The 27,666-nt window shown below is 55.7% G+C and overlaps 1 protein-coding gene across 23 annotated transcripts in view; it reads left to right on the top strand.

Annotated features, from left to right (window-relative positions):
* The window catches only part of Lrp8 (LDL receptor related protein 8), a 74,168-nt gene that overhangs the window by 5,022 nt on the left and 41,480 nt on the right, over positions 1-27,666 (top strand). For all 23 annotated transcript variants that reach the window (XM_021252055.2, XM_021252056.2, XM_021252054.2 and 20 more), the window contains exon 3: positions 27,152-27,274. In XM_021252055.2, the coding sequence (XP_021107714.1) occupies positions 27,152-27,274 (123 nt within the window). The remainder of the gene's footprint in view (positions 1-27,151; positions 27,275-27,666) is intronic.

Here is a 27,666-nt window from a genome sequence, read left to right as displayed (position 1 = left end):
GTCCTGTGGCCTCCCGCTGGCAGTAAGTAGTAAGTGTAGTCCCCTTGGCTCTGCCAGCAGCCCCAAGCTTCCCTTGCTTCCGGCTCTGTGCCCCAGGGCTGACTCAGCAGACCTGGGGAGTGTTTGGTGAAGGCCGTCCCTTCGGCCTTCCCACAGGACCTCCCGGGCTGGGGTCCCATTTGTGAGCCCCTGGGTTTCTCTAGGAGTCTGTGCTGCAGTTGGCCCAGGGCTGGTTGGCTGCTTCCTCCTCAGTTGTCTGTAGGTGGCTGACTTGACAGCTTTCCCTCCTTGGGGAAATGCTGGTAGCAGGTGAAGCCAGAGAGGGAACCCAGCAGAGTGAGGTCCCAGAGGGTGATGGAGCAGGTGCCTCTCAGGAGGTGCAGCCAGATGGATGCTCTCAGGACCCACGGTGAGCACTTATGCCCAGGCCTAGCACCATGCCACCCCCCTGAGCCTTCCCTGACCTGCCCTCTGGCCCCTGTGCTCCCGCAGCAAGCACAGGCTTGTCCTCTTCTCAGCCTGCGGTCTTTCTTCACCCTGGTCCTGGCCTTGGGCACTAGGTTCTCCAGAACCAGTAGCTCCCTGGAGGAAAGTACTGATAATAGACGTTGACTGCTTACGCCTTGCCTTGGGCCATGCTGGGCTGTTTGCTTTCATTTGCTTTGCTACTCAGAACCATGTGAGGGCTGATTTCTTATTATTCTCATTTTATTTTTATTTGTGTATTTATTATTCTCACTTTAAAGATCAGGGAGCAGAGCTCAGAGAGAAGGAACTTGGTCAGTGCTGCGGAGGTTGACCATTTCTGTCTGTCCTGGAGCCTAGGCCCGGCCTGGAGCTGTCCTCTTGGAGCTCTGTCTACCCTGGTGGGGTCTGGTGCTCTGAGGATGTGGAAGAAGCAAAGCCTCCCTGGGCTCCAGTTTTCTGACTTGGGGAGTGGGGCTGGGGAGGGATCCTCTTCTCTGGAGACGCCACGGAGCTCCAGCATAAGGCTCCCTTTCCCAGCCTCCCTCAGGTACAACCCTCCACAGTTTCTAGAGGCTTCTGTTGGCCATTCTACACAGACAGAGAAACTGAAGAATGACGTCACTGACACTGATGACCCCAGGGATCGTCATTGCCTGTTTACCTGAGTCTGCAGTCACACAGGCCTGGCTGCTCCCTCTGGCCCAGGCTTCTCAGTGCTCAGCCTGCAGTCCTCCCAGCCCCAGGCTGCAGGTAAAACCCAGGCCCTGGTGACCAGAACTCAGTTCTGGGTGTCAGCAGGGACCCATGCTCAGAAGTAGGGTACCCTCAATTCTTGAACAGGACTGAAGGAAGAGCAGCATGTGCTTCCACTCTCTGTCCCCTGCTGAGTCAGGGACAAGCTATTCCCAGGTTGAGGGGCAGGCACAGACCGCTTGGGGCTCCAAAACCTGGGAGGTGGGGGTGGGATGGGGGGATGGTCGCGTTCAGCTCACCACTGCCCAGGCTGGGCCCTGTCTGCAGCCCCTGGCTGGCAGGAAGTCATGTAAGACAGCAGTGTGGCTATTGGTGAGAGTTCTAGAGTGTACACATTGCTGGGGCCTCCTGCACAATCACCTTCAGCCGGTGCCTGGAAGCATTGTGACTGCCCTTGAAGAGGATGGAGCTGAGGGCTGAAGTCACTTGTGCCACATGGCCTCACTCAGTGGCGGGACTGGGCTACACCTGACTGGCTGCAGAGTCCAATGCAGGTGACAGGAAGAGACACACATCCTTGGATATCTGCTGAGGCTCCCTTCCTTCCAGCACATAAGGTGCCAGCCCCAACCAGTGGGTGGGGAGCCTCCTCCTGACAGACCCTGGCCCCTGGGGTGCCTCGAGCAGTGGCCATTTTAATCAGCAGCCCCGTGACCCTGGCTTCTCTCATAAGTTGCTGTATGTGACCAACTCTGAAGCTGGAGCAGGGGTGGCTGAAGGCCTTTGGGGAAGGCTGCTCAGTCCATGGCACCCTCTCAGACCCCTGTATCTCTGATGGGGCTTGGCCACTTTAGGGGTACAGAACCTGGTGCAGTCAGGCCCCTCAAATGTCCTCAGATGACACCAGTCACCTGTTCTTGTGATTCCTTACTGCTTCCACACCACCTGCCTTGTGGGATCTGGAATGTGGCTGGACCGACAGCTCAAGGGTTTTCCAGGGAATGCCATTCTGGGCATCCTTGAGGGTGGTCATGTGGTCACCATCCTGCCCTGGACATTGGCCTTGAGGTACCACAAGGGTCTTCATTGCTGCCACTCTGGAGACTGTATTAGTTTCCAGCTTGTCCCAACATAGCACAGTCATTGAGTATGTGCATCACAGGGATGTGCATGGGAGGCAGGGGTCTGTGAGCACTTCCGTTTTCCTGAAGAGGAAGTTCAGGCTCAAGGAGGTCATGGGACTATTGGTCAGGCTGGAGCTGAAACTCACTTCAGTTGATTCTGTTCATTTTTTCCCCCCATGGGAGTAATTTTCCCCCCCGGGTTATGTGAAAGTAATTTCATACTTGTAATAGAAAACACAGATAATAAAGAAAGCAAAAATAGGAAGGCAATAGTCACCCTTGGCAATACCACTATATAAGCAGCCTGTCCTTCCAGACATTTATCTCTGTGTATCAGTTAAAACAAAAATGAGGTGTTGGGCTGGGGATGTAGCTCAGTGGTTCCGCTGCCTGCCTCACAAGCGCAAGGTCCCGAGTTTGATCCCTGGTACCAAAAAAAAAGAGAGATGTTAGGCTGATTATTTTCTCCTCATGTCATACATGCCTTTCCATGTCAATAGCAGTCGATTTAGACCATTTTAGGGGCTCAGTATTATTCTACTGTATGACTTGCCCATAATTTGATAACATGTTCTCCTATTGATAGATATGTATTGAATTGCCAGGGATTTAGCTCAGTGGTTCCGCTGCCTGCCTTGAAAGCACAAGGTCCCAAGTTCAATCCCTGATATCAAAAAACAAAACAAACAAAAGATATGTATTGAATTGCTTCCTCTCCCCCACGCCCTATTCCAGACAAAGCGGGGATGGGCATCCTCATATCACGTCTTTGTACATTTGTCTGATTTTTTTCTTCAAGATAAATTCTTAAGAAAGGAGTAGCAAGCAGGTGTATTTTCATCATTGCTGTGTGGAGAGATTTTTTTTCCCACTCCAACAACATCCCTCACATGTCCCCATGGCTCCCCTTTCCAACGAGGTGTCTAGCCCAAAGGACCTCTCCCTTTCCTGAGCACAGGGCCACCTTGTCTCAGCCCCACAGGACAAAGTAACCACATCTAAGCCACACAAAGCAAAGCAAGGAGAAAGGGCAACTATGTTTTGGCCCTAAGGACTTCTCACGAGAAAATCGGAGGAGGACAAAACTATTCCTTCATTCTTTTCAACATAGTGGTAGACTATCTCCTGCATCACATTGTGGAGATTTTTCTGTCTCTGCCCCTAACTTGCTCTGTGACCCTGGGCAGCCCGTTCTCCTTGTCTGAACTTTATTTCCCCTACACTCATTGGTCCTTGCTGTACCACCACTGCAGGCACCTTGAGCAGAACTCTTCTGCCTGGAGCTGGCCTCCAGGTTGGGGCTGGGCTGACCTTGCCTGGGGCTGGGAAACCTGTGCCCTTGGCTTCCCATGCTGCCTGGGGAGGGCTGGGGGAATGTAGCTGTCCTGGTGGGCTGGATTATGGGCAGGTAAAAAGGGCAGCTGGGCTTTTTAGGGTCTACTTTCAGAAGTGAACTTGAGGCCAAGGCTCCTTGGACCTTCTTGTGCTTGTGATTGGATTGGACACAGAGCAATAATGGAAAAAAATGGAGTGAGGTCCAACAGCCCCATGGGCCATTGTGAAATGGAGATGACAGCCCACATCTCAGAATTATGCAGGCTTGGTGGGCCCAGAGCCCAGGCCTGGAGGTGAGGATTCTCACTTCCCTTCCTGAGCCCGATTCTTGCACAGGGAGTGGCTGAGCAGAACCCTCAGCAGTTCTCCTCCTCCTTCTCCAAGGACACAATCAGAGGGCAGCTGCTGAAATCACAGCAGAAGAGATGGATGTGGGTCAGCTGGCCAGTGGCAAGGACCCGACCTCCTGGACAGCAGCAGGGTCTCTGGTTGGGAGGGGCTGCAGGAACTGTCTCATCCAGCTCCTGTCCACAGTGGGGGCACTGGGATGGCCACTTCATGGGTGGCCCCAGGAGCTGGTTAGCCAGCCAGGCCTGGCATGGTTTGTTATCCACCAGGGGGCTTGAGTCACCAGTGGGTCCAGGTTGACATTAGAGACAGGCAACTGATGAGAGGCAGGGAGGCCTCATTAGGCCCAGGTTAAGCTGCCTGACTGAACGCTGGGGGCCCGAGTTTGCTTTCCTGATGGCCTGGATCCAGGGACAGCTAGCTAGCACTCCTCTGGTCACTCCTGCCCCATTTCCTGGACCCTGAGCTGCCATCTGCTGCCTATCACCCTCAGAGCTCCTTCTCAGCTCCGGGCACAGGGCCACATGCTTGTGTGGGTGTGTGCTCGGGAGGAGGGAGTGTGCACCAGGAGGGAAGTGACTGTTTTGTACACTCAGAGGCCAGGGGCCCAAGGTGACACTCTCCCTCCCACACCCGCCAAGGTGGCCCAAACCAAGCCAAGCCAAGCCGACCTCACCCTCACACCCCGGGCTGTTGTGATGGGGAATTATGGGTAGCTGGAGAGGTGCCAGGCATCTCTGTTCCCAGCCGCCCCCTGCCATGCAGCCTGCAGTGTGTCTGGCCCCCACCCTGAGGACTGAGGGTGTTATGAACACCTCACCTCTACTCTCACCTTGCCCAGTGGCTGTTTGACAGGTCCTTGCCCCTCTTGAGGCCTCTACTCACTGGGAGTGGTTATCTCCTGGCCCTAATTCTCTGGGACTCTTGTTTCCCCTGAGAGCCAAGGTGTTCATGGTAGCTGTGGAGTCTGCCATGGCTAGACCCGGTTTGGGGGCTCTAAGGAGCTGCCCCCTATTCCTGAGCCCCAAGGCTAGAAGGAGGGGCAGAAGTTGTGAACTCAAACCTCACAGGCCCTCAGAGGCCCTCACACAGGGAACATGGCCTGAACTATACACACAAAGCCAGAACCTACTGTTTATCAGCAGAGCCTACAGTTAAGTGGGGTTTTTTTGTTATTCCTGCTTTTCTGTGTGTTTATTTTTGCTGAGCTCTGGGTGGATTGTTTCATACCTGTGAGCCAACCAGAGCAGACTTTACGCTGGCAGCCTGTGTGATGCTTCTTTGTGTCCTTCCTTTCTCCTCTCCTCTGCCTGCCACTCCTGCGTACTCCTTGGTAGGGACTGAGAGGTGCAGGTCAGTGGGGACTCTCCAGTGTCAGCAGCCCTTCCACTTCCTACTTGGGAGGTCTGGACTGAGTCCCTTGAGTCCCCTGAACCCCAGGCTCCTGCTCTGTGCAGTGTGGGGAAGGAGTGATTCGTGGCCTGTAGAAAGTAGAAGAGCCTCATCTGCCCACAGTGTAGGAGTCCCACTGAGCCAGGTCTTCCTCCTGCACCATGGAGAACCCAGGCAGCTGTGTGGCTTGAGCCCTTGGGCTCTTTGCTGCCTCCTCTCTCCAGGTGTCTTTGGTGGCTCCCACCCTTGCAGATTCTGTGCTGAGGTCCCCCCCCCCCGGGCACTTGCGTCATCACTACCTGACCCTCCAGGTGACCACAGGACTGACTATGGAAAGCACTAAGAGTGCTGCTTAGCACATGACCGATGCTCAATCCAAGACCTCTGGCCTGAGACCTCCTGAGCCTCCAAGTCCAGTCTGTCCTGTGGGGACCCCATCTGTGGTGCTGCTATCCTGCTGGGTGGATTGGGAGGAGCCAGAGAGCTTGCTGACCGGGGCCTGTACTCCCTCTTCTCTCCTGTGGCTCCAGACTGGAACTTACTGGCCCAGTTTCATCAGGGAGAGTCCTTCCAGGGACCTCATTAGGAAATGAGCCCAGAGCCTCAGGGATCTCTGGGAAGTGAGGGATGTGGGCGGAGCTTGGATTGTATCCAGCCTCCACCCCTAAATACATCCAGGGAGGTAAGGATGCATGGTCCTTTAGAGGGTAGGAAATAGACCTGTGACATGGAGTGGGAAGCCAGGGGTGAAGGGACAGACCTGGTTCTACCCTGTGTCCCCTGGTGGGCTCCCGCCCACCTCTAAGGGGCATCGCTGGTCCTGCTCCACCTGGCCCTGACGCCCTGGTCCCTGGCCTGGCGCAGAGCAGGCCCCCGTGAACATGGGCCGAGTGGGTGAATGAGCGGGCTGTGGCTCTTGGCTGGGGCTGCTTCGGGTTCGGTCAGTCTCCCATTCCCTCCAAATGCAGGAATCTCAGCAGCCCTGGGATGCAGTAGGGTGACCGACTGCCTGCTCTGTGCCTGGACAGTGCTGCTTGTTAGAAATCCATTCTTCTGTCAACCCTGATGTGCCTCTTTCGGCTCTCCTGCCCTCCCCGATCCCAGCTGTTTCTGGGGCCTCTGCTTGCAGGCACTGCCCCCCGCCCTCACCCTGAGCCTGCCCAGTGTCCCTTCCCTTCTGTGTTCCTGCCCCAGCCCCTGGCACAGGGAGCCCCGGCCTGTGACAGCTGACATAGGCTGTGTGCTGTGTGCTCAGGTGGGGCCCATCTCACCAGGGCCACTGCTTCTGTGAGGCTCCCAGTGTGAGGCCAGTGGGGTGCACATTCTCAGCCTCTGGCTCCTGTCACTGTGACTTTCCTCCCAGGCTTTAGGAAGTGGACGGCAGGGACGGATGTGCCATGCCGGGAGGTAAGGTGACATCTTTATGCCCTCGTCTCCTGGGTAGCAGAACGGCAGTGCCCAGATCCGTAATGACCTGTGGCCCGGGCACCTCTGCCTTCTTGGACCCTTCCATACACAGGCATAGCCTGGCCATTGTCAGGAACCTCTCTTGCTCCCTCTGAGCCCTTACCTGTCCTGGTCCCCAAGTCCTTAGGTTCTTCCCCCTGCCAGGTTGCCCTGATTGCCATACTCTGCCCGCTATCTAGCTTCTAGTCTACAGTGCTGCCCACCCTTAGGGCCAAGTCTTCTCAACTGGCATTAAGAGTTCTGCATGACCAGTGTGTGCTTGTCTCCTCTGTAGGCCCGGGTCCTACCCTCCACTGCCCCCAGCCCCAGGACTCCACTCCAGCTATACCCTCAGGAGGAAGCCTGGAGCTCTCTCCTGCTATTTCCCGTGCCACTGTCCCTTGGCCTGGAAGGCCCACCCCTGCTGTCTAACTCCACTTCACGCCTAGAGCCACTGTTTCCAGGGTCCCTCCGTAGCCCCCTGTGGATTGGAGCCTCCTCTGGGCTCCCCACCCTATGTTTCCCTCCATGTCTTCTCTTGCCTTGTCAGTCTGTACTCTGATGGCCTGATTAAGTCTGTGGATCAAGACGAAGATCACCAGCCTCAGGGATGGGGAAGGGAAGGGTATCATTGGGCTTGCGTATGCCCAGGGCCCTACACCATTTGCGGTGTATCAGTTCCCTGGCTGCCTGTGCCCGGCACTGTTTTTCTGGGAGTCCCTGGGAAGTGCTGTGTGGCCTGGAGCCTTGTACTCCTGCCTTTATTGAGTGTTTGCTCTGTGTCCCATGCCCTGGGAGCACTGTCCCCTAACTCAGTGTGTGACTTCCTCTGAGCCTGTGAGAGGGGTAGAGGACCTGAGACCCTCTCCTCATTACTTGGGTGCCCCTCTGTGAAGCTAGGGTCACACCTGAGGCTGCACCCTTCACAGTGTGGGCAAGCAGGAGCTTTGCTGGTGTCCGGTGGAGATACCCACCTGATGCTGGCTCAGTGTTTACCCCGCTCAGGGAACTTGTCCTGGTCTACTAGCACTGTCCCAGTTCCAGAACTCTGAATCGCAGTCTCAGGCAGCCCTTCAGTCTCGGGCTACTGGGCCAGTCTCCTGCACCCCACAAGCCTTGGGCCCTGCCCCCAGGTCCGTAGCAGGGCTTACCCATTACTTGTGGATTCTGTTGCCAGCTGCATTAAGTGCTAGCTCCCTTAAAAACAGAAAAACCTAGTTTCTTCCCCATGTTTTGGGATAATTCACAGGAGAAATGCAGCTTCCTGGAGGTCTAGAAGCGGTGGAGCCAGAATCCTGGGTTCTCTCCAGGGAGATGGGAGGCCTGGCTGCTGTTGCAGTATCTGCTTCTAGCCCAGCTGTGTGACTCCCCTCTCTGGCCTCGGTTTCCCCAGCCCTGCCCTGCTCACCTCCCCCAGATAGAGTGAGAGTTGTCACAGTGATAGGCCTGCCTGGGTTCCTGCTGCCATCCTCACGCATCTGCCCACGGCCCATCTGGCCTCACTGCTCCCTCGAGAAGGGCAGTGCCAAGGTCCTTGTTCCCTTTATAAATAGGAAGGAGGCAGAGAACTGGCCATTTGCCTCATTCGAGCCGTCTGGAGAGAAAAACCCTTTCCACCTGCCATCTCCAGGCTCATGGTAGCCCTTTGGAGGTGGGCCCAGCAGGAATCACTATGCCCATTGTACAGATGGGGATGCTGAGCACTGAATTCCACTGGCACTGACTCGATGGCTGGAGAGAAGGGAAGACAGATGGGTGGCCGTGCTGTGGTTGTGGTTCTAACTGGGGTGCTGGCTGGCTGGTCGGCCTCTCCCCCTCCACATGCCCACTCTGTCAATGTCTTCATCAGGAGGAAACGATGGAGACAGATGGAAAGGGAGGGGAGAGAGCTGGGGAGGTGGAGGGAGGGGAGGGGTCCAAGCAGCCTTGCTGCTTCCTCTTGTGGTTCTCACAGTCTGTCTGCACCAATTCCTGACAGATGGAGGGAGGGAGAACTGGTGCCAAGAGGCTGTCACCGCAGGCAGGCAGAGCTGGGGGAGGATGCTTTGTGGCCAGGGCTTGTGTGGGGAGGGGGAAGCAGCTGGTGGTCTGGCTGCTGGGCCTCCTTGGAGCCTGCTCCCCAGGAACTGCTGGGGGGGGGTGTGCAGATGCTGGGGGGCAGAAGTAGGCAAGGGATGAGCTTGCCACCTGCCTGGGGCTGGCCGTGCCCTTGCCCTGTGCAGGCAGAGACAGCCACCCCCCTCCGGTTCCATACCTTGCTGCCTGAGGCCCCACCCACCACGGCTACCTCCTGCCATTCCTCACAGGGTGCGGGGGTGAGCAGGGCTCCCAGGGCTGGTGCTGAGTTGGCGTCAAAGTAGGCCAGGGTCGGGAGAGCCTGGGGTCGGGGAGGCCCTTGGGGTCACGGGGGTAGCAGGCATCAGAGTGTCTGAGTTCAGCCACTGGCCACACTGCCTCTCATGGCGAAGAGCCCTTCATCTCCCCCAGGCTCTAACCTGCTTGCTGGGGTGGGCAGGCCTGGCAGTTGGAGGCAGATTTGGTACCTTGGGTGTCTCCGATGCTGTTAGAGCGTGGGTTTCTCCACACGGGCCTGGCTGTCACACTGTCTCTGCCTGGCCCCCCGCAGCCCCCTGCAGCCCGACGCAGAGGAAGCGCCCACTGCACGCTTACCGAGGGGATGGCTGGGTGCCCCGTGTGCCTACCTCCTGGATGGAGACCCCACTCCTTCATAAGGCAGTTCTTTCTAAAATTTCTGGGAGAAAGTTCTGTCTGTCTGTCCCAAAAAGCCCTGTGGGTCCCAGGCCTGCCACAAGTCCCCTGGCTGGACCTGCTGCAGAGCAGCCCTATAGAAACCAGAGACACCTGGGCCCAGCCCAGCTCCTCAGTGGCCCCTGACGGGACGGGGTCTCCACTGCACCAATCTCTGGGCTGCCCATGGTCACAGGCATCCTGTGCCGAGCCCCACTCTGTGCTGGGCAGCGTCTCCAGTCCTTACATTGGGCTCCCGAGGCTGGCACTATTCTACCCCCAGCTTTGTAGAGGAGAAAAGTGAGGTAGAAGGTAGCAAGTGACTTCTTCTAGGTCACATGGGAGTAGACGTCTGAGCCAGGGGTATGGGTGGGGGGCTGTGGCAGGGTTAGGTGTGATTGGACATGGCAGGAGGCACTGGCCTGATGAGGGCTCGCAGGGCTTCTCTGGAGGTAGAATCTGCCCCTGCCCCAGCCCGTTGCTTCCTTCTCCCCACACTCTTCCCAGGCAGCCCCTTGACAACAGAACTCCAGCTACTAGGCAAGACCATGGGACCTGGGCCCCAGAGCCCCTCCTGGAGGACAGGGTGTGGGTATGCTCCAGGGAGGGGCAACTGACAGGACAGGTCCCCGCTGGCCTGTGCGCTGGGGGCTCCTGTCTTCTCTGATGAGGTGTGGGAGTAGGTGGGTGGGGGCTGGGCCCCCTTCCTACTGTTGCTAAAGTTGGTTCTGGCCAGAGACGTCTTGCCATTAATATTAATATGGCATTCGTTAGTGATAAGTTACTGTGTGACTGCCCTGGGCCAGGCCGGGGCTGGTGCCCCAGGGGAAGCCGGGAGGGCCGGGAAGGGGTGTCAATCCTGAGAGTCCGGGGAGTGCTTCCTCCGCATGTTCTCTGCCCGGAGCCAGACACCAGCTGGGTGAGCTGGGTGGGAAGTGGGGGCACCTTACTTCAGTCTTGGTGGTCGACAACAGGCCACAGACCTCTCGGATGGATGCCTGCTTCTCCCCTTCCTCCAGCAACCACACATTCATTCCACAGACATTATTGCCAGGCCTGTGCTCAACCCAGCTTCACCTTGGCTGTTTGGGGAGCTCTTGCCAGTCAGCTTCCCTTCATCCCTGCACAGTGTGGTGGCCACCTGCAGATGTGACCTATTCACCTAAGGTCAGACAGCCAATCTCCTCCCTCTCCGCGCCTTAGTGTTCCTGTCTACACAGTAGGGCTATGGTAGTCCCTGCCTCAAAGGATTATTGGCTAGGTATTAAACAAGATGGGGAGCAGTTTGTGGCTACTACTCTGATACTCACTGGTGGGGGACCAAGGTATTTGAGCACCTCAGCTTCCATTCATGACCTCATGATCCCTTGACAGCCCTGTGGATCTTTCCTGTCCCTTTGCTGACTAGGATGTCACAAGACAAAGACATGAGGAGACTCACCCAAGATCACATGGCACAGGAGAGGCAGCAACAGGATTCAGACCTTGGCCTCTGACTGCCCAAGTCTGTTTGTCAGCCATTACGCCAAGGAAAGGACCGAGGGACCCTTTGGAAGTGGACTTGCCGAGCTGCCTGATCTCCCCAACACCTCCAGGTCCCAAATCCCTCCTCTTCGGGGGCAACCTGAGGTGCTGGGTGACTCCATCTCAGCCTCTCACCACCACCATCCCCCCACAAGCAGGGAAGCACAGGCCAGGCCCTGGGTGCCAGGATGGGGGATTCCCCAACTCCGAGGAGATCTGTCACAACATTAGTGTTCACCCTCTGCTTAAGCTGAGCTTCTGACAGTGAATTACTCATAAGCGAGGCGGTAAATTTATTGCTGCGTTTACCCACTTAGCAGCAAAGACCTCACCAGGCAGAAGAAAGGCCTAGAGGGCAGGTGATTCTCAGTTTCTGCTGGCTGGGTGCCCGGGACCCTTATGCCTGACCACAGGGTGGTCCCCAGGAGACAGAGTGAGGTGCACTTTGGTTCACTCACTTACCCCAGCAGCCTGCCCTGGTGGAGATGCACTGGTAGGGTGGGGGCCTTGGCCCTGTTTCTCACGTGGTCTGCACACAGTGGGGCTCAGGAAAGGCAGGTTTGATCTGTACGTGCAGCCTTTGAGCCACCTTATTCTCAAACACTTCTGCACTGCAATGAAACTGGTCAGGGAACGAGTGGCCCCTGTAGGGACTGCGCTCCCTGTCTCCTGAGGTGTGCAGGCAGGGACAGGTGTCCCAGCCAGGGGCTGGAGAGGGGCTCTTTCCCCATCCTAGGTCATGGAGCATCCTTGGAGCCAGGGCAGGCCCACATTCTGGGCAGATGGTCCTTGGCCTGCCCTCTTGCTAGGCTAGGTACCTGCTCACTGGGTGGGGGTGGGGTCTCTCCTGCCTGCAGGGGTGCCCCTCCCGCTAGGTCCCACTGTCCTCCTGGGCCTCAGACTGGGCCGTGCCTGGGATGTTTGGAACAAACCCAGGCTTTGGGTACCTAGAATTTTTTTTTAATTAATTAGAGCATTAAATGGTAGCCCTGTGGGAGAATCCCACCATCTGGCTGTCACAGAAGAGGCAGGGAAAAAAATCGATGCATATTTTGATGTGGTGTGTGAGCATTGTATGCAGCCACCTGTGTATGTGTGGGTATGTGGCCTATGTGCTTTGGTGTTTGCACAGAATGCCATGTGCGCATGAGTGTGTTCAGTATGAAGTGCACATCTGAGTGTGTGTGTGCCTCTGTGAGCATGTGTGCCCATCTGCACACGCATGTGCTGTGTGCAGGCGCCTGAGGATCTGTGTGCACTCCTGTGCGTGTGGACTGTGCCCAGGCCTGGCTCTTGGGTGTGGTGAGGCAGGCAGCCCTGTGTGCAGGGGAGGCGTCCTCCTCAGCCCTGCTGGCCAAGGTGGTGGTCACAGATGGGCTAGGAAGAAAGTGAGATGGGGTGGGTTCAGCTGGTTCACAGCTTGCCTTTGATGGGGTCCCGTTTGATAGGGAAACCCGGGCCTGCCGAAGCGCAGAGACCCTGTGTGGAGGGCTTGGACTGGGGCTCCCAGTGTGGTGCTCTTTCTGCTCCAGGCAGCCGCTGCCCTGGCCCTTTGTGCCTTTAGCATTTCTATGATTTAGATTTTCCTGGTGGCTCAGAAAGGTCCTGAAATGGTACAACCCTCCCCCATTTCTTAGGGCTGCCTTGGGGGCAAGGGAGAAAGGGGATTCAGGAGGGGGCTTGTTTACCTCAAGGGAAGGGTGTGGGGTGCCATCCAACAGGAGAGAACTTGGAATGCACTAAAGCCACAGGTCATTATATGCATGAACAAAGGATTTTAAAGTAATGTTAGTGATTGTTGTTTTGCTGTGTATGTAGAATTCTGGGTGATATAGTCTGTATATCTGGTTGTGAATTTTGTGCAGATTGAAAAACCTAAGCCTCAAGATTATATTCATTCATCCATCCATCCATCTGCATGTTCCCCATGGTACCTGCCTGGGCAGATCTTGTCCTGGCTCCAAACAAGCTGCCAGTCTGATAGGAAAGAGAGCTGAGCGACCAGAACACAAGGTGACAGGGCTATGGACTGGAACAGGTCTCAGTGCCATGTGGGATTCTGGGAGGCTTCCTAGTAGGGTGGAGGCAGGGAGCCCACCACTCAACTCCCAAAGAATAAGGACAGTGCTCGTCAGATACCCTGGCCTCTCAGCAAGCTTGGCTTTGGCCTTGGACAGGCTCACTGTTCACCCTCCTTTCTCCCCACACGGCTCTCCCTGGCTGGTGCTCTGCATGTGGTTGGAGGAAAGGCCATTCTGGAGGGACTGTTCTCTGTGGGGCACAGGAGAGACCCATGTGGGACAGGACAGAGGCAGCAGGGAAGGTAGGTGGCTGGGCCTCCACCAGCTGCTTGTGCACCCACAAGGGCCAGTCTTGCTCTGCCTGACTCAGGGTTCTAAGCCTGGCAGGATTAGCTGGGTTTCTGAAACCACCTGCCCTGTGAGCCCAGCTGCTGCCTGGTGATAATTCTACCCACCTCAGCCTTTCTCTCCCTTCTTCCTGAACATGGAGAAAATAAGTCAGAGGAGATGTAGGTGGCCCGAGGCCCTTTAAAAATTGTAACAAGAACTGCTTGGGGGCCCACCACACACAAAGCCTGGGGCTGGGGGCTGCTGCCATGGTGGCTGGGGAAGCGGAGGAGAAACTTCCATCACTGAATATCTTCTGAATGCCAGGCCCTTTGTGGGGCACTGAGGTTAATTTGTTCTCACAGCCAACTACCCTGCAAGTAAAGATTTTCAGATGAGGAAAACACAGGCTCAGAAAGGCCAAGTATTTGAATACAAAGCCAGGATTTGAGCCCTTGTCCTGCTGCCTACCCCTGTCAGGAGGAAGGCCTCAGCAGGCCGCAGACTAGACTCTTTCCAAACCACGGTTCTGGGAGGAAGTGTTCATGTGAAGGAAAGAGCAAGGTGGGTGGAACTGTCCTGGGATGGCAGGCAGTGTGGTCAGAGGGTTGGCGGTCTCAGAAGTGGTTTCACCTCCAGCATGCTATGTTGGGACCTGTGCCTGGGGAACCATGCTGGCCCAGCACCCCAGGCTGATGGGCACTTCTGCATAAGGGGCTCTGAGCATGAGTCAGGATGCCTGTGGGAAGTGTGGGTTTGCTGGGCACCTGGCCCCAGCTCTGGCTAGAGGCACTGTGCTGTGGCCCATGGCCATTCATCTCTGCCCCTGCCGCTTGCATATGGCGGCCTTGGGTGGGTGGTCTTGACCAGAGCCCGCAGTCCTGGCTTCACAGGACCAGCACCCTGCAAAAGGTGCCTGGCACACAGTAGGCCCCTGCTGGATTCATTGGCCTCCAGCACCAGAGACATAGGGCCTTTCTGTGAGGACAGGAGTTGGCAGAAGCAAGGCCCTGCTAGGTTTGCTCCCAGAAAAGGTGTCTAAGGGTGAGCTCAGGAGAGCGCTGGGTGAGGGCCTCCCCTGAAGTGGGCCTGAGGAGCCCCTCTCCCCTGTGCATTTGCCAGGCAGACCAGTGGCTACACGTGGGCCTGCCTTTCCTCTCCCACTTGGGCATAGCCGTCTCCCAGGAAACGGGGAATTTTCCCTCATTCCCATCATTAGGGTGCCAGGGCAAACAAACAGCCTAATCCAGATGCGTCCTGGGCCACAATCACACTCTCTTTTGGGGTTTTCTCTTTATTTCTAGCAATTTTGAGAAGCCTGAAGTAATTGGTATTCCGCACAGGTTAATAGAGCTGCTGCCTTCTCAGTATTATGCCTTAATTTCCTTTATCGCATAGCAAGTTGGAATTAATCGCCCCTCTCCTTCCCTTTCCCACTGAAACCTATTACCAGCCTGTCTGCTGGTTAAAGTCATTTCGTGGCAGCTCTTGGCTCCTTTCCATTTCCCTGGGAATCTTTCTGACCAGAGCCAAAGAACAAGGAGGGGTGAAAAATCCATTTGTACAAAGTGGGGATCTCCTGTTGAGAACTTATTTCCCTCCCTGTTCAGGAGGGAACGTGTCCAGCCTCCAGCGGGCACAGCTGGCTGAGGCCCTGTCACCGAGTGCATCCAGGAGGTCGGAACGGCCGTATGTTGGTGGTGAGAACAGGATTCCTGCACTGGTGGGGCTGAGAGGGGCCAGGCCTTCGCCACTTTTGGCACCTGGATTAGATCCTGTGACTCGGAACTCCTAGGTTTCTGTTGTGTTTGTGAGTCTGAGATTCTGTATGATTTCAAACTGTGAAGATTCTTCGACTCCACAGGCCTAACATTTAGGCTGAATAGGTCTGAGGTCTTTTGCTGTGTGTGTAAAGATTTTCCCCCAAGATAAGAGATTCTGTTCTGTGATTCTAAGGCTGTTTTAGGATTCTGTGAGTCTCTTAAGCTGCAGTTGTGTTCTGTGGCTGGAGCTTGTGCGGCAGTGTAATTGCTTTGCTGCGACTGCCTTGGGAGTGTGACCCCAGGTCAGTCCAGTGTTCCCTGCCCTCATTTTCCCTACTTCTGAAACACAAGGCTGGGCTAGGGGCCCCCAAGGCCTGAGTTCCAGGTGTGTTCTGCCTGCAGCCCCTCGGCTCCTCCTGAACCCTCCCCAGAGTGCCCCATGTGGACTGGTCCAGCCCTAGGACCTCATGGGACTGAGCCAAGCCCCTTGTCCGTGTGCCCAGCCCTCTCACACTCAGCAGGAAGGCAGCCCAGCTCTCCCTTGAAGGCCCACCAGGAAAGCTTCGATGAGTGGGTTGGTAAGAAATAAACGGTAAACAACACCGTTAACAATGATGCCTCCTGCCTTTTTTGTAGGGTTGCACAATTCACCATCTAATATCACGGCCTGCCCGATTTCTTGTTATTCTCACCGCCTGAGATCCTCAGTCTTATTCTAGGTAAGGAGCTGAGGCCCTGTGAGGTGAACTCACCTGTAGTCACCCAGATCATTCCCGGGACTCCGTGTCTGGACTTGCTGTTGGCACACAGCAGGCTGGAGTCTGTCTGGACAGAGAAGCCCCCGCTGGCCAGAGTGGCACAGCGATAGCTCCTGCCCTGGGGACAGAATCTGCTGTTGGGTGAGGGTTGTGGGCTACATGCTCCTGTTTCCTCACTGGAACTAATTCCTAGAGGTTAAAGGGCTTCAGAGAAAGTGCCCCGTTTTCCTTGAAATGTACCAAGAAGCCAGAAACAGCCTTTTCCACCTGGTAAAAAGACTCTACCTTTTCCTTCTGGAGCAAAACATTTTCTCAGGGTGGGCTTCCCCAGCCCCCTGCAGCCAGCCAAAATCACTCCTTCCTCTGAGCTTTAACTTGAAGGCAAGAGAGCGATGGGTGAGGGGTTGGAGGCGCTGAGTTCAGTGTCCTCGTTGTATAGCTGGGCACTGGGGTCCGGAGAGGGGAAGTGAGGGTTCTTGCCTGGACAGTGGCTTCCCTACCCTCGACTCTAATCAAGACCATCTTGTTTTGTTCTGGGTTGTGGCTGTCATGTGTGAGGTCCTTGCTTTCTCAGCTGGGCTGTGAACTCTGAAGGAAGGTCCACCTCTCATTTTTTCCTCTAGGCTCAGCCGAGTTTCCCAGTCAGATAGTCTCATCCCGTAAAGTCCCCTCCTCTGAGCTGAGGCTCCTCTGTTGCCCCTGCCTTGTTCACAGACCATCTGTCTCCACTGGGCACCTGCCCTGACCCTTGTACTCTGCTGTCCTCATCACCCCTCCTGGAAGTGGGTCCTGCCACCCGGAGGCCTCCATCCATCTGTCCGTTTCTCTCTGTCCCTGTGAGCCTCCTTGAATGGTGCCTGTGGAACCATTCCTTTCTCCTCTGATGGCTACAAGAGCCTGAGGCACAGGAGAGGCAGGGCTTGTCCCCCCGCCCAGGCCTGGCTTTGTACAGTTCCCCAGAGAAGCCTCGTGAAAGACTTTTCCACCACTGAGGACCCAGCTACCAATAACTGGACTGGGAAGGATTTGCCTCCCTCTGGCCTGCCCAAAATGCAGTGCCCAAAATAAGCACCCCAGGGGAGCATCAAGCTTGCTAAAGGTCCACCCTTGGAGCTCTAGGCCCTGCAGGCCCTGGGCTGGGGTCCATTCATTTCTGCTTTGTTAGGGGTAGTGACAGATACCATCAAACTGATATTTGCACTGGCCTCCTGGGGTGGGAGAATTTGCAGCATGGAGGTTGAAGGCTTTCTGCCTAGAGGAGCTGCATGAGTAAAGGGATCATGCACCAAGCCCGTGGCTGTCAGTGGTTATGAGAGGCAGGTAGCCAGGGGTCGTGGCACCTGAAGAGTTCCTCAGCCCCTTGTGAAGCCCTTGGCCATATTCTAAGGGACATGGAGAGTCAGCAGGACAAGGAAAGATGGCTGATTTTGGAGAGGCCTTTGGGAGGACCATGGCTGCTGGCTCTGGGTTTATGTCCCCACCTGGAGGCACAGGGTTAGATGGTATGGGCCATCTAGGTAGGACCCAACCCCTACTCCCTCCCTCAGTTGGCCTTGCTCTGGGGCTGAGGGTGGGTAACACCATAGCTAACAAGGAAGGGAACTTGGAGCTCATCTTGTCCGACCCATCATGCCATGGAAGAAGAGAACGAGGCATGGAGGTGGCAGGACACTCACCTCAAGGCTACAGGACACAGCCACCACCCCCAGGCCGATAGCCCAGTGTTAACCCCTTCTCAGTGGAATATTTTTCATCTCTCTCTCCCAATAAGCCAGCAGCCTCCCGGCACAGGCCTGGACAGCTTCACAGAGCCGAGCTAACCTGCAGCCTCCTGCTGGGCACACAGGTGAGCAGAGGCTCGCTGGATTGCTAACATGGGGCCGGGGGTGGCAGAACTCATACCACCTCCTGGGCATGATTTGCCTCACACTTGCTGGCAAGGGTCCCAGGCCCAGCACAGAAGGGCACCCCGGAGAGGAAGCAGGAGATTGATTTCTCAGTGACAGGGTGTCGCTGCCTATTTGTCACCGGGATGGGCCGATGGGGCTCCTCTCAGAAACGCTTCTCTTACCAGCCTAATTGGTGAAAGCATTTGCATTTTTTGCTTAGCTAGGGCTGCTTCCCAGCATGACCAGCCAGTAGTAAATGAGGGTGCTGTATGGACATTGCTGCCCACAGCAGGGGCCAGAATGCTTTGACTTCCAGTGGGTGGGAGGAGGGACCAGCCCCCTCCCCAAGAGCACAGAGATCATCACTCCATCATTGGCTCCATCATCAGAGGCAGCACCTGTACCCATGGGTTCCCAGGCCCCTCTGTCCTGACCTCCTTGGCTCTGGCTGCAGAGTTCTGCTCCAGGACCCTGGGCTTCCCACTCACAGTTAGTGGGGGCAGAGAACCCGAAGAGGCCTATCCTGTGTCACCCAGAATATTGGTGGCAGAGAGGCTGGAATGACATGGAGCTGCCCTGACCCCTGCCCTTCCATCAGGAGACTGGTGGCAGGAACAGGCCCTGAAGGCCATAGAAGGCTCTGAGGTCTGCCCAAGGGAAGCAGAACCTCCTGTCAGCTTCAGGTGGCCTGGCCGGGGTAAGACCGGAAGGTCGCCTGGTCAGAGGAGCTGAGTTCTTATGTCAGATGCTCCCTGCCCAATGAAGGGGTCCTGTGGGCCCAGGAGCCAGGTAGAACCCTGGGCTGGAGGCCCTAAAGGGTTTCCAGGACTTGCCTCTTGTTCTCTGGAGGCTTCTTCTTTGAGCATACCCTGAGTTTTCTTCTAGTTGTTTCTCTGGGACCTGTGATACTGGTGCCCAGTGGACTGGCCAAAATCCAGGGTGAGGCTGGCCAGGCCTGGGAGATGGGCAGGAGAGTGGCCGTTTTCCTGGTGTGCAGCCTGCTTCTTCATGTAGCACTCTTGCGTCATGTTTGGTTCCTTGGCAGGCACCAGCCAGGGTCCCGTGCTGATCCTATCCTACCCACATCTCTCCCTGACCTTCTCCCGCAGGCCCCCAGCTGTCACTGGCTCAATACCCTGTGTGTCCACAAATCACTGGGACAGGAAGACGCCTTTGTTGCCTGTCCCTCAGAGATGCTCATCTTCGCTGTGGCGACAGGGAGTCCCACATACCCCAGTGAGGGCTTGCGCCTCCCTTGGTGACAGCCGGGCTGGGGTCAGGCAGTGTCCAAGAGCAGCTGGAATGTGCTGGTCTGCAGGAGGGATCAGCTATGGGAGCCCCCAGGTGACCCTTTTGTAGGGACTTGGAGCAGTGCCAAGAACCACAACCCTGGGTCACAGAAGCAGAATGTCAGCTGCAAAGGGGTCCCTAAAGATTTGTTTGTGTGAGGAAACTAAGGCCCAGAGCAGGAAGAGGCCACATGGTCTATTAGAGGAGTGGGGCCATAGCTATTCGGTGAGTGCCCACTTGTGACCAGATGCTGTCAGGGGACCCTCGGGCTGAGGAAAGAGAGCTGGACTGAGGGATAGGGCTTTGGCTTTGAGTCCTGACCCTGACCCCACTGCCTGTGAAGTCTTGCTCGGGTCCCTCCCCTTTTCTGTGTCTCCCTCCTGTCCCCATCTAGTAAATGCCACCTCCTTCTGAGGGCCCAGCCAAGGGTGGCATGGAGACCTGCACTGGGACATGGTGATGCTCATGGAATGACATCTCGGTTTTTCAGCCATAGTGACAGGATGTTACTTGAGAGGTGATCCTGACACTCCCTAGTTATCCCCCAGCCCGGGCCAAGTTTTACCTCCCCAGGAAGTTGGCTCTGCCATGGTCACCCTATTTTGTGACTCTCTGACCTCTTTGTACCTTTGACACTTTGATGCCGTTTGCGCCCCCAACCCGTCTGATGATGTAGCCTAGTTAGAAGGTACAGCTCTAGTGGAATAGGTTAGGAGAGGAGACAACCGAGAGAATTTCCCAATTTAAAAGCAAGGAGGCCTTCACCCAAAAGGGGTTCTCCCCACACCACCTCTTTCATTCTTTCTTCCTCTCCCTCGAACATTTCTCATGTCCTCACCCCCTGCAGTCTTCCTCTTCCTTCTGCCCAGGTGGGGTGGGAGGATGGGGGGAAAGTGAACTCAGATGTCACCTGCTGATGGATGGTGGTGGCCCCAGAGCCCGCTGGGCAGCACAAAGCCACAGAGCTGAGAGCCGAGCCCCGCCCACTGCACTTGGTGAGTGTCAGGACGCTGTGGGAACAGTTTGCCTCCCACATTACCGAGAGCCTTGACTAGGAGACTAGTCAAGGAGACTAGTCAGTGAGTGGATGCTTGGGCCCAGAGAAACAGTCCATGGCAGGGATGGGATCCACACCATCCACAGCTTATTGACATCTCTGACTCCAGCAGTAGCTGTCATGGAGTCTTGTCCACAGAACTTAGGGTGTGGGAATCAGTGCTGCAGTCTTAGAACCGTGGTGCCTTAGAAAGACACATGAACCAGTATTATGAGAGAGCATTACATGTTTAGGGAGGGGTTAGGATTTGAATCCAGCACTGCTGGGCCCAAAGTAGCTGGTGGTGGGCATCTAGCCCCAGGGTTTTGCAGAGGCCCTAGCAGAGCTATTGAAGGGGTGATGCGGAAATGGTAGGGTCCCCCATCTCCCATTCTGCTTCTAGCAGTGCAGCTCTATTTTTATGTTTTGTACATTGGAGTTTCACTTGGGAAAGGATTCTCCTGCTTAAAGATGAAGAATAAAGTTTGCCAGTCCCTGTACCGTGCCCCAGCTCCATGCCAGGACCTGCCACAGCCTGAGAGGGTGGCTCTGGCAGGGGTGGACAGGCAGGCAGGCCAGAGCCTCCTGGGAGGGGGTGCAGGTTGCTCTGGGCCACGGTCTCCTCCCCCTCTCACTCCTGCTGTGTTGTTGCTGCAGCCAGAGAACACTTCGGGTCCGTTGTCCTGTTGACTGGGGTGACAGTTTAATAGTAGCTTCCTGGGCTGTCATTTAAATCTGCCTGCCAGGTTAGTAGGCCAGGGGCGGGCTGGCACGCCCCCTGCCCCCACCCCGGATCTTCGTTCAGCTGGCAGTGGTCGTCTTGGCAACGCCAGGGCCTGGCGAGCTCTGCAGAAGGGGGAGCAGCTCTTTCATCTCCCCGCCCTGGGTACAAGTGGCCCAGCTGCCTAGGGCTGGCCCAGGCCTGGGAGGGGAAATGGGAACAGCCGGTCCCTTTTGTGCATCAGGGTCCAAGGTGGGGGATTTATGTTTTTGTTTTCTGTCTCTCAAGGGCCCTGAGAGGGGAGAGGATCCGCTCTGGGTTTCGCAGCAAGTATTGAGCTGTAATCCCCCTTTCCGTGGGTCCCTGCTCTGCCTCTCTCTGGGGCTTTGGAACAGAGCCCCATCCCTGACATCTCTCTCATTTCTTGGACCCAGGTGCCCTGGTATCAATCCATTCTCATCCTGAGCTCTCCTCTTGAAAAGTCCCTGCTCTGAGCACGGGGCTGTCCCCAGTGGGGTCCCCACAGCTCCACTCTGGGCTCAGTGTCATGTACCTTGTATGGTTTGCTGTCCAATGGGGCTGACCCTGCTGGGGGACTGTAGTGAGTCTCATTCTGCAGAGCTCACCTCATCTTACGACGAGGGGCTGGAATCGCCTAGTGTTTTCCTGGGTGTGGTTCACTGGGTCACTTTTTCTTGGGAAGTTAATAAGAGTTTCTTGGTGGAATAAGTTAAGAGGTGCTGGAGGATACAGTCACTCGGCTGCCTACTGCAGGCCTTCTCTGGGCCCTTGGGAAGCCCCCAGGCATCAGGAACCTCCAAGGGAAAGAGTGTGTATCCCAGATGTCTGGGTGGACGGCCACTCCTGCTCATTGTCCTGTCCTCTGCTCCTCCTTCTGATAGGGGCCGGTCGGCCTCACCGATCCCAAAGCAGGTTCTGACACCTTGAGCCGTGGCTTTTGTTGGCTAACAGCAGCCCTGTGCTCCATAAAAGGCTGGATGGGTCCTGGGTGACTCAAGGAAAGCTAGGCCCTGCGTTGGCCCCTTGAGCAGCTTGTGCCAGCTGGGACACCTTGGCCCCCAGCCTGGTGGAGCTCCCAGGCCCCTTGCCGCTGGCCTCCACCACAGCCCCATCGCCCGCCATGGCCCTGCCACTCCCACAGTTTGCTGATTCCTTCCTTCAACGCAGTGCCCTCCTCCAACAGACCCCCGCCTGGCTTTCTGGCCACTGTGGGAGGGGAAGTCAGTGCCTGGGTTTGGGTGCAGCCCCCCATGGGTGTGTGCTTGCCCTTGAGCTGTGACTTCTGTGGTAAATAGGAGGGCTCTGACATGGCAGGAGGAAGGCCCATGAGCGGCTCTCCCAGGTGTCCTGAGCTCTGCACTGGGCTGCAGTCTGTGTGTGGGTGGGCACAGCAACATGAGGATGTGCATTGTCTTGGGGAAGCCAGGAGGTGTTGAGTGATCATAATAATTTGTAAGATCATAGACTGGGTGAGGAGAGGGGCTGGAGATGCAGTCAGCACCCCACCTCCATCTCCTGATGAGAAGGGAGGCCCGAAGTGCTGCCTGAAGGACCCTGCACCACACACGTGCAGCTGCCAGGGCTGGGGCTGTGACTGAGCACTCCTCAGACTTGCACCTTTTTGGTTTTCTGTTCGTAAAGTACATTCGCTCCTCATAGCAGCCCTGTGTGCACTGTGAGGCGCACAGACAAAGAGGCTCAGAGCAGTCTTGTAACTTGAGTAAGGTCACACAGCCCAGTGTGGCTGAGCAGCCTGATTGGCCATGTACAGTCCTACACTGTCAGCATCCTGTATTTTTGCTATAAATAGCAGCTCCCACGTCCTTTGTCCTGGGTTTCCCACTGTCCCTGCTCTGTCCTGGGCTTGGCCCCTCCTCACCGCCCTCTGGAATCCTGAGTCCTTTGTGGCAGCCTATCTGTTGCCATGGCACCAGATTATGATGTCGCAGACCCTGGATGACTATGTATCACTCCTGGGTCGCAGAGTACAGGAACTCACAGAGGTGGGCATTGTCCAAGGGGCAGACTGGCATGGAGGAACATAAATCCTTGGAAACAGGGAGCCACGGCCTCCAGCCCAGCTGGGGAATCACACTGGGAACCAGAGCCAAGGCCCAGAAAAAAGGGTCTGGCCCAGCTTAACTCTGTAACCTCACGACTGCTTGCTTTTCTGTGGCAAAGCTGAGATGGCCTCTTAATAACTGTTGGACTCGTTATACTGAGTGGGCTGATGCTGGGCCCCTCTCTGACAGTGCCCAGGGGAGTCTTTATGCCATTTGCCCTTGTGGCAGTGCTACATGGGAAAGCTACGTCCCCAATGGCTCAGAGAGGGAAGGGACTTGCCCACAGTCACCCAGTGAGGAGGTGGCCATGGCAGGCAGGCTAAACTTTGATTCTAAATCCTTCCATGCACTTACACTTCCAACAGGGTCTTCCATAGTGGTTTAGTCTGACCCCAAACCTAAAGTTGACCATGCTACCTCAGTTTCCCTAGGGTTGTACATTAGCAGAGCACAAGTGGTTACAGGCCGGGTGTACTGTGCCGCACACTCTGGGCACATTGCCGGAGCCCACCTCCCACAAGTGCTTCAGTGCTACACGGCTCATCTTCCCCCTTACCTTGTCCTTGGGCCCAAGAGGCATGTCACTGCATTGCCTCTTCTGGTCCTCATGTTTAGCTGGCTAACGCTAGGGTGACCGAGGGCCTTAGTGGAGAGAGCACTGTGGAGTTGAAATCCACTTCTGCCACCTACCACTTTCGCCTCTTTGAGCCTCAGTTTCCTCTTCGGTAGAGCACAGTAGCAACAGCTACCACCACAGCTGCGAAGAGTCCCTGGGACTGTGGATGAAAGATGCCAGGCCAGAGCCGGGGTAGAAATGTCCAAACTGGCCTGGACGGTGAGCCGACTTGTTTTGAAAAATAACATCAGGGACACCATGCCTTCCACTGCCATTCCTGCACCGCCAAGCTGCCCTCTGGGATTTTGATAGTGCATTTAGCTGCTCTGGTCTTGCCCAGTGCCTGTCAGGGTTCAGTACGTGGGAAGAGGCCCTGAGCTTCCAGAATGCAGGAGAAGAAAGGGTTCTGGAGGGTATCTGGCTGTCATATGCCCAGTGACAGGCCCCTCGTCACCTTCTACAAACTTGCCTTGCTCTCCTGGGCACTGCCCCATCACACATCCTCAAAGGATGTGCCCTCGCTCTGGGCTCTTGGGGACTGGCTAGCTCCTTGTCCTCTGTGTCCAAAGACAGAGGCTCATAAATTGCTGGCTGAAGCTTCCATGGTGCTTTCCCACCTACTTCCCTGGGGCCTTCCTTCCACATCTACCGCTGAGTGTTTGTTTGGGGAGTCATGGAGGGTAAAAGCAGGCATATCTGACTGGGAGTTCACCAGATGTGATGAAGGCCTATACTTAGTGTCTCTAGACCTGGGTTTCCTCATATGTCAAGTGAGAACACAAGAAGCCTGCTTCTGGGATTTCCTAGGTAAAACACCTAGCAAAGCTGGTATACAGGAAGCACTTGGCAGTGTTGGAACAGGAAAAAGAAACACTGGGATACACGTTTCTCGTTGTGGATGCGGGCTTCTTACAGGGGAATAGTTTCCAAGTGCTGTGGTTCATACTGGTGCTGACTTTAAGATGATTATGGACTATGATTTACCAAAAAGTGGTATTGGGATTGACTGGTAATGACTTCTTGGTACGGGGCTCAGGGAGGGCTGCTGGGGGCTTCTGGGCTAAAAGGCATGAAAACTGGCTCTTATATCCTGTCTTGCTGTGTTACCCCAGGCCTTAGGCTCCCTGACTGTAGGTGGACTGGGATTCCTTGGGTTTCTTCTAGCCCTGCACAAACACAGACACTTCCGTCTAAGGAAACTGTGAACAAAACGCATCTTAGGATGCAGATATACTGTAAAGACTCTGTGGAAAAGAAAGGTAGAAATAGATTCAGAGAACCAGGCTCTCCCTGGATCCCTGCAGGCAGCTAGAGAATCACGGAGGAAGCTGGCTTGTGGGAAGGAACTTCCTGGGATCGGGGGAGCCCTGGGCCTGGAGGTGCCGGAGCAGAGACTGGGCATTTGGTTCACTGTCCCCCAAGATCTACCCTGAGTTGGATCCTGTACTGGGGGCCAGGAAGGAGCGCAGACCATATTCGAGCACAAGATCAGTGATGATTTAGAGCAGAGGTCATCAAATTACAGGACACTGGCCACATCCACAGCCTGTTGCTTGTTCTTGCAAATAAACTTTCATTGAAACACAGCTGTGCTCGCTTTTTTACCTCTTGTGTGTGGTGGCTTCTGCCTTGCAGTGGCAGAACTGAATGATGTGACAGACTGGCCCCCAAAAGCCTAAAATATCTACCTTCTGGTCCTTCACAGAGGAACTTTGCTGATCTCCACTCTAGAAGGCTATTTAGGGGAGCTCAGGGGAAGCCCCAACAAAGACTGGAGGTGATCAGGGAAGGCTTCTTGGGAGAGGCAGTAGCTGCGTGTGTGATGGACAGAAGGCAGTGTTTGGAGAAAGGGCTTTCAGGCCGTGAGCACCGTGTGATGGTGTAAATGGTACTGGGTGCACAGGAACACCAGCTGTCGAGGGTGGGGCAGATTGGGAAGTGAGATTGAAAGTGGGGAGAAAGGAACAAGCTGAGGAAAGGCAGTATCCAGGCGGCCCGATGTCACATCTAGCCCCAAGGTCATTCAAAGGGTAGACTTTAGGGTTCTGGGCTCCCGAAGGCCTGGTAAGTTCTGCTCTGCTGAGGTATCTTCCTTTGGGGTGAAGAGAGACCACCCTTGCCATTTCTGGCCTCCTGCTCTGGAACGACCTTCTATACTGAATGATTTCCTCTCACTGAAATCACCCTCCCCTTTTCTGGTAATGAAGAAACTGAGGGCCAGAAACAGACCGTGGTTTGCTTGAGGGCACACAGCAGAACATAGCATAGCGAAGATTCAAACCCAGGCCTCCGACCTCCCGCCAGGGCTTTCTGTCTCTCACCGAACTGTGCTGTCACAGGTCCTAGACCTTCAGCCCAGGCCTGCGGAAGGTGTGTAAACTGAATGCAGATTTGCTCCAGAGGAGACCAACAGAATGCAGGAAGTCAAGGCTGGGGTCCCCAAAGCCTCACCTCCCTCCTGGGGTCCCCAGGCCGCCCACGCTCACCCCCAAAATGCCTGTCGGGACAGCTGCCCTCACTTTGCCTGGCCTGCTGTTAGCACTGGGCACTCAGGTAGGAGCTGGGGCACAAGGATAGCACAGAGCGAGCGTAATGGGGCATCTTAGGACACAGCCTTCTCTTGTCTCTTCCCTGACCCTGAGACTCTTAGGACCACAAAGAGCCTTGGGCTGGGGCCGGTACCCACATTCTTGTTGAAGCACTGCTACCTGCCATGACGTCTCAGCCCGAAGCATTCCTGGTGTGGGCATAGAATACTCCATTTCTTTCACTTCTAATTAATACTCAAACTATGAAAACAGCCATAACGGCCACTCACGAGTATCTGCTGTGTGCCAGGTTCTCTGCAGCTTGTTTCTCCAACATTGTAACTTCTCGTCAGTCCTCATGGCCCTTTGTTTCCTTCTTCCCATTCCAGAGTTAAGAAAAGGGAGGGTCAGGGGTAAGTAACATCCCCAAGGTCTTGCGGATGGAAGGAGGCCCTGCTGGGATCCGAACCCTGGTGCAGAAATGGAGGTGTCCCCTGCAGGACCTCAGGAAGGCCCCAGGGGCAGGGACTCCTGTGGGGACTGCCCACAGGCGCTTGGTCACCACTGTGAGCACAAAAGACCTCATTCATCTTTCGATTTGTCACGAAGTAATTGTGTACTTTTGGGCTCATGATCACCAGCTCCCTGGTGCTTTTGGATGGGGCTTTGACTTCCAGTATGGATGGGGGTGGGAGAGGCAGGTGGAGGGACTGAGGGTGAGGGAAAGCTAATTGGAGGTGGTGACAATGGAGGAGACCTTCGAGGAGAGAGAAAGGTGTGATGGACCCAGTTGCCCTTGCTGGAGTCGAGCTCCTGGACTGGCAGGGCACAGGCAGGGGCCGCCCGGCTTCCCACGGCGCTCAGTAGTTGCCGGTGGATGAGCATTTATTTCTCTACAGCCTCACGGTGCTGTAGGAGGTTATGTGGCCTGGCTTTTAGATTGAGAACGTTCCGGTCACTCTTTGATCGCCTGACTGTGTTGTCTTAGGAAAGCCTCCCGCGCCCCTTTGACCCCTCATACTCTTCTCCTTGCCTGACAGCCAAGAAGACGTGTGCGGACAGCGACTTCACCTGCGGCAACGGCCACTGCATCCCTGAGCGGTGGAAGTGTGATGGTGAGGAGGAGTGTCCCGACGGCTCCGACGAGTCTGAGGCCACCTGCAGTGAGTCTGCCCCCTGCGGCCGGGGGAGGTGGGCCTTGTCCTGGACCTCAGTTTCCTCATCAGCTCTTCCGTGCCGGCAGGTTGGGAGGCTCCGACAAAGTGATCGGAGGAATGCCCTTGGTGGGCTGGCTCCTGGTGAACAGTTAAGGACGTCTAGTTGCTAGTTCACCTGTTTCTGGGCTTTCTTCACAGTCTTGCAGGTTGGACCCTGTTCCTAGAGCGTGAGGAGCTAGGAGCTGCAGCCCATTGAGTCCTTCAGCCCAGAAGCAGCCGCAGTATACACCAGGGGGCCTCCCTTGTGTTCTCTAGGACCCTGATGGTCAATCCAGTAGCACTAATGGCAGCTGGTGCTTGCTGAGCATTTACGTTACCAAACACCAAACACCTTGCTA

The sequence above is a fragment of the Heterocephalus glaber genome, unplaced genomic scaffold (genome assembly GCF_053883595.1).
Source record: "Heterocephalus glaber isolate CG9 unplaced genomic scaffold, H.glaber_assembly_v1.0 deba00001449, whole genome shotgun sequence".
NCBI lineage: Eukaryota > Metazoa > Chordata > Mammalia > Rodentia > Bathyergidae > Heterocephalus > Heterocephalus glaber.
Note: the sequence above shows the minus strand (reverse complement) of the source record. Positions and strands in the feature narration are given on the sequence as shown.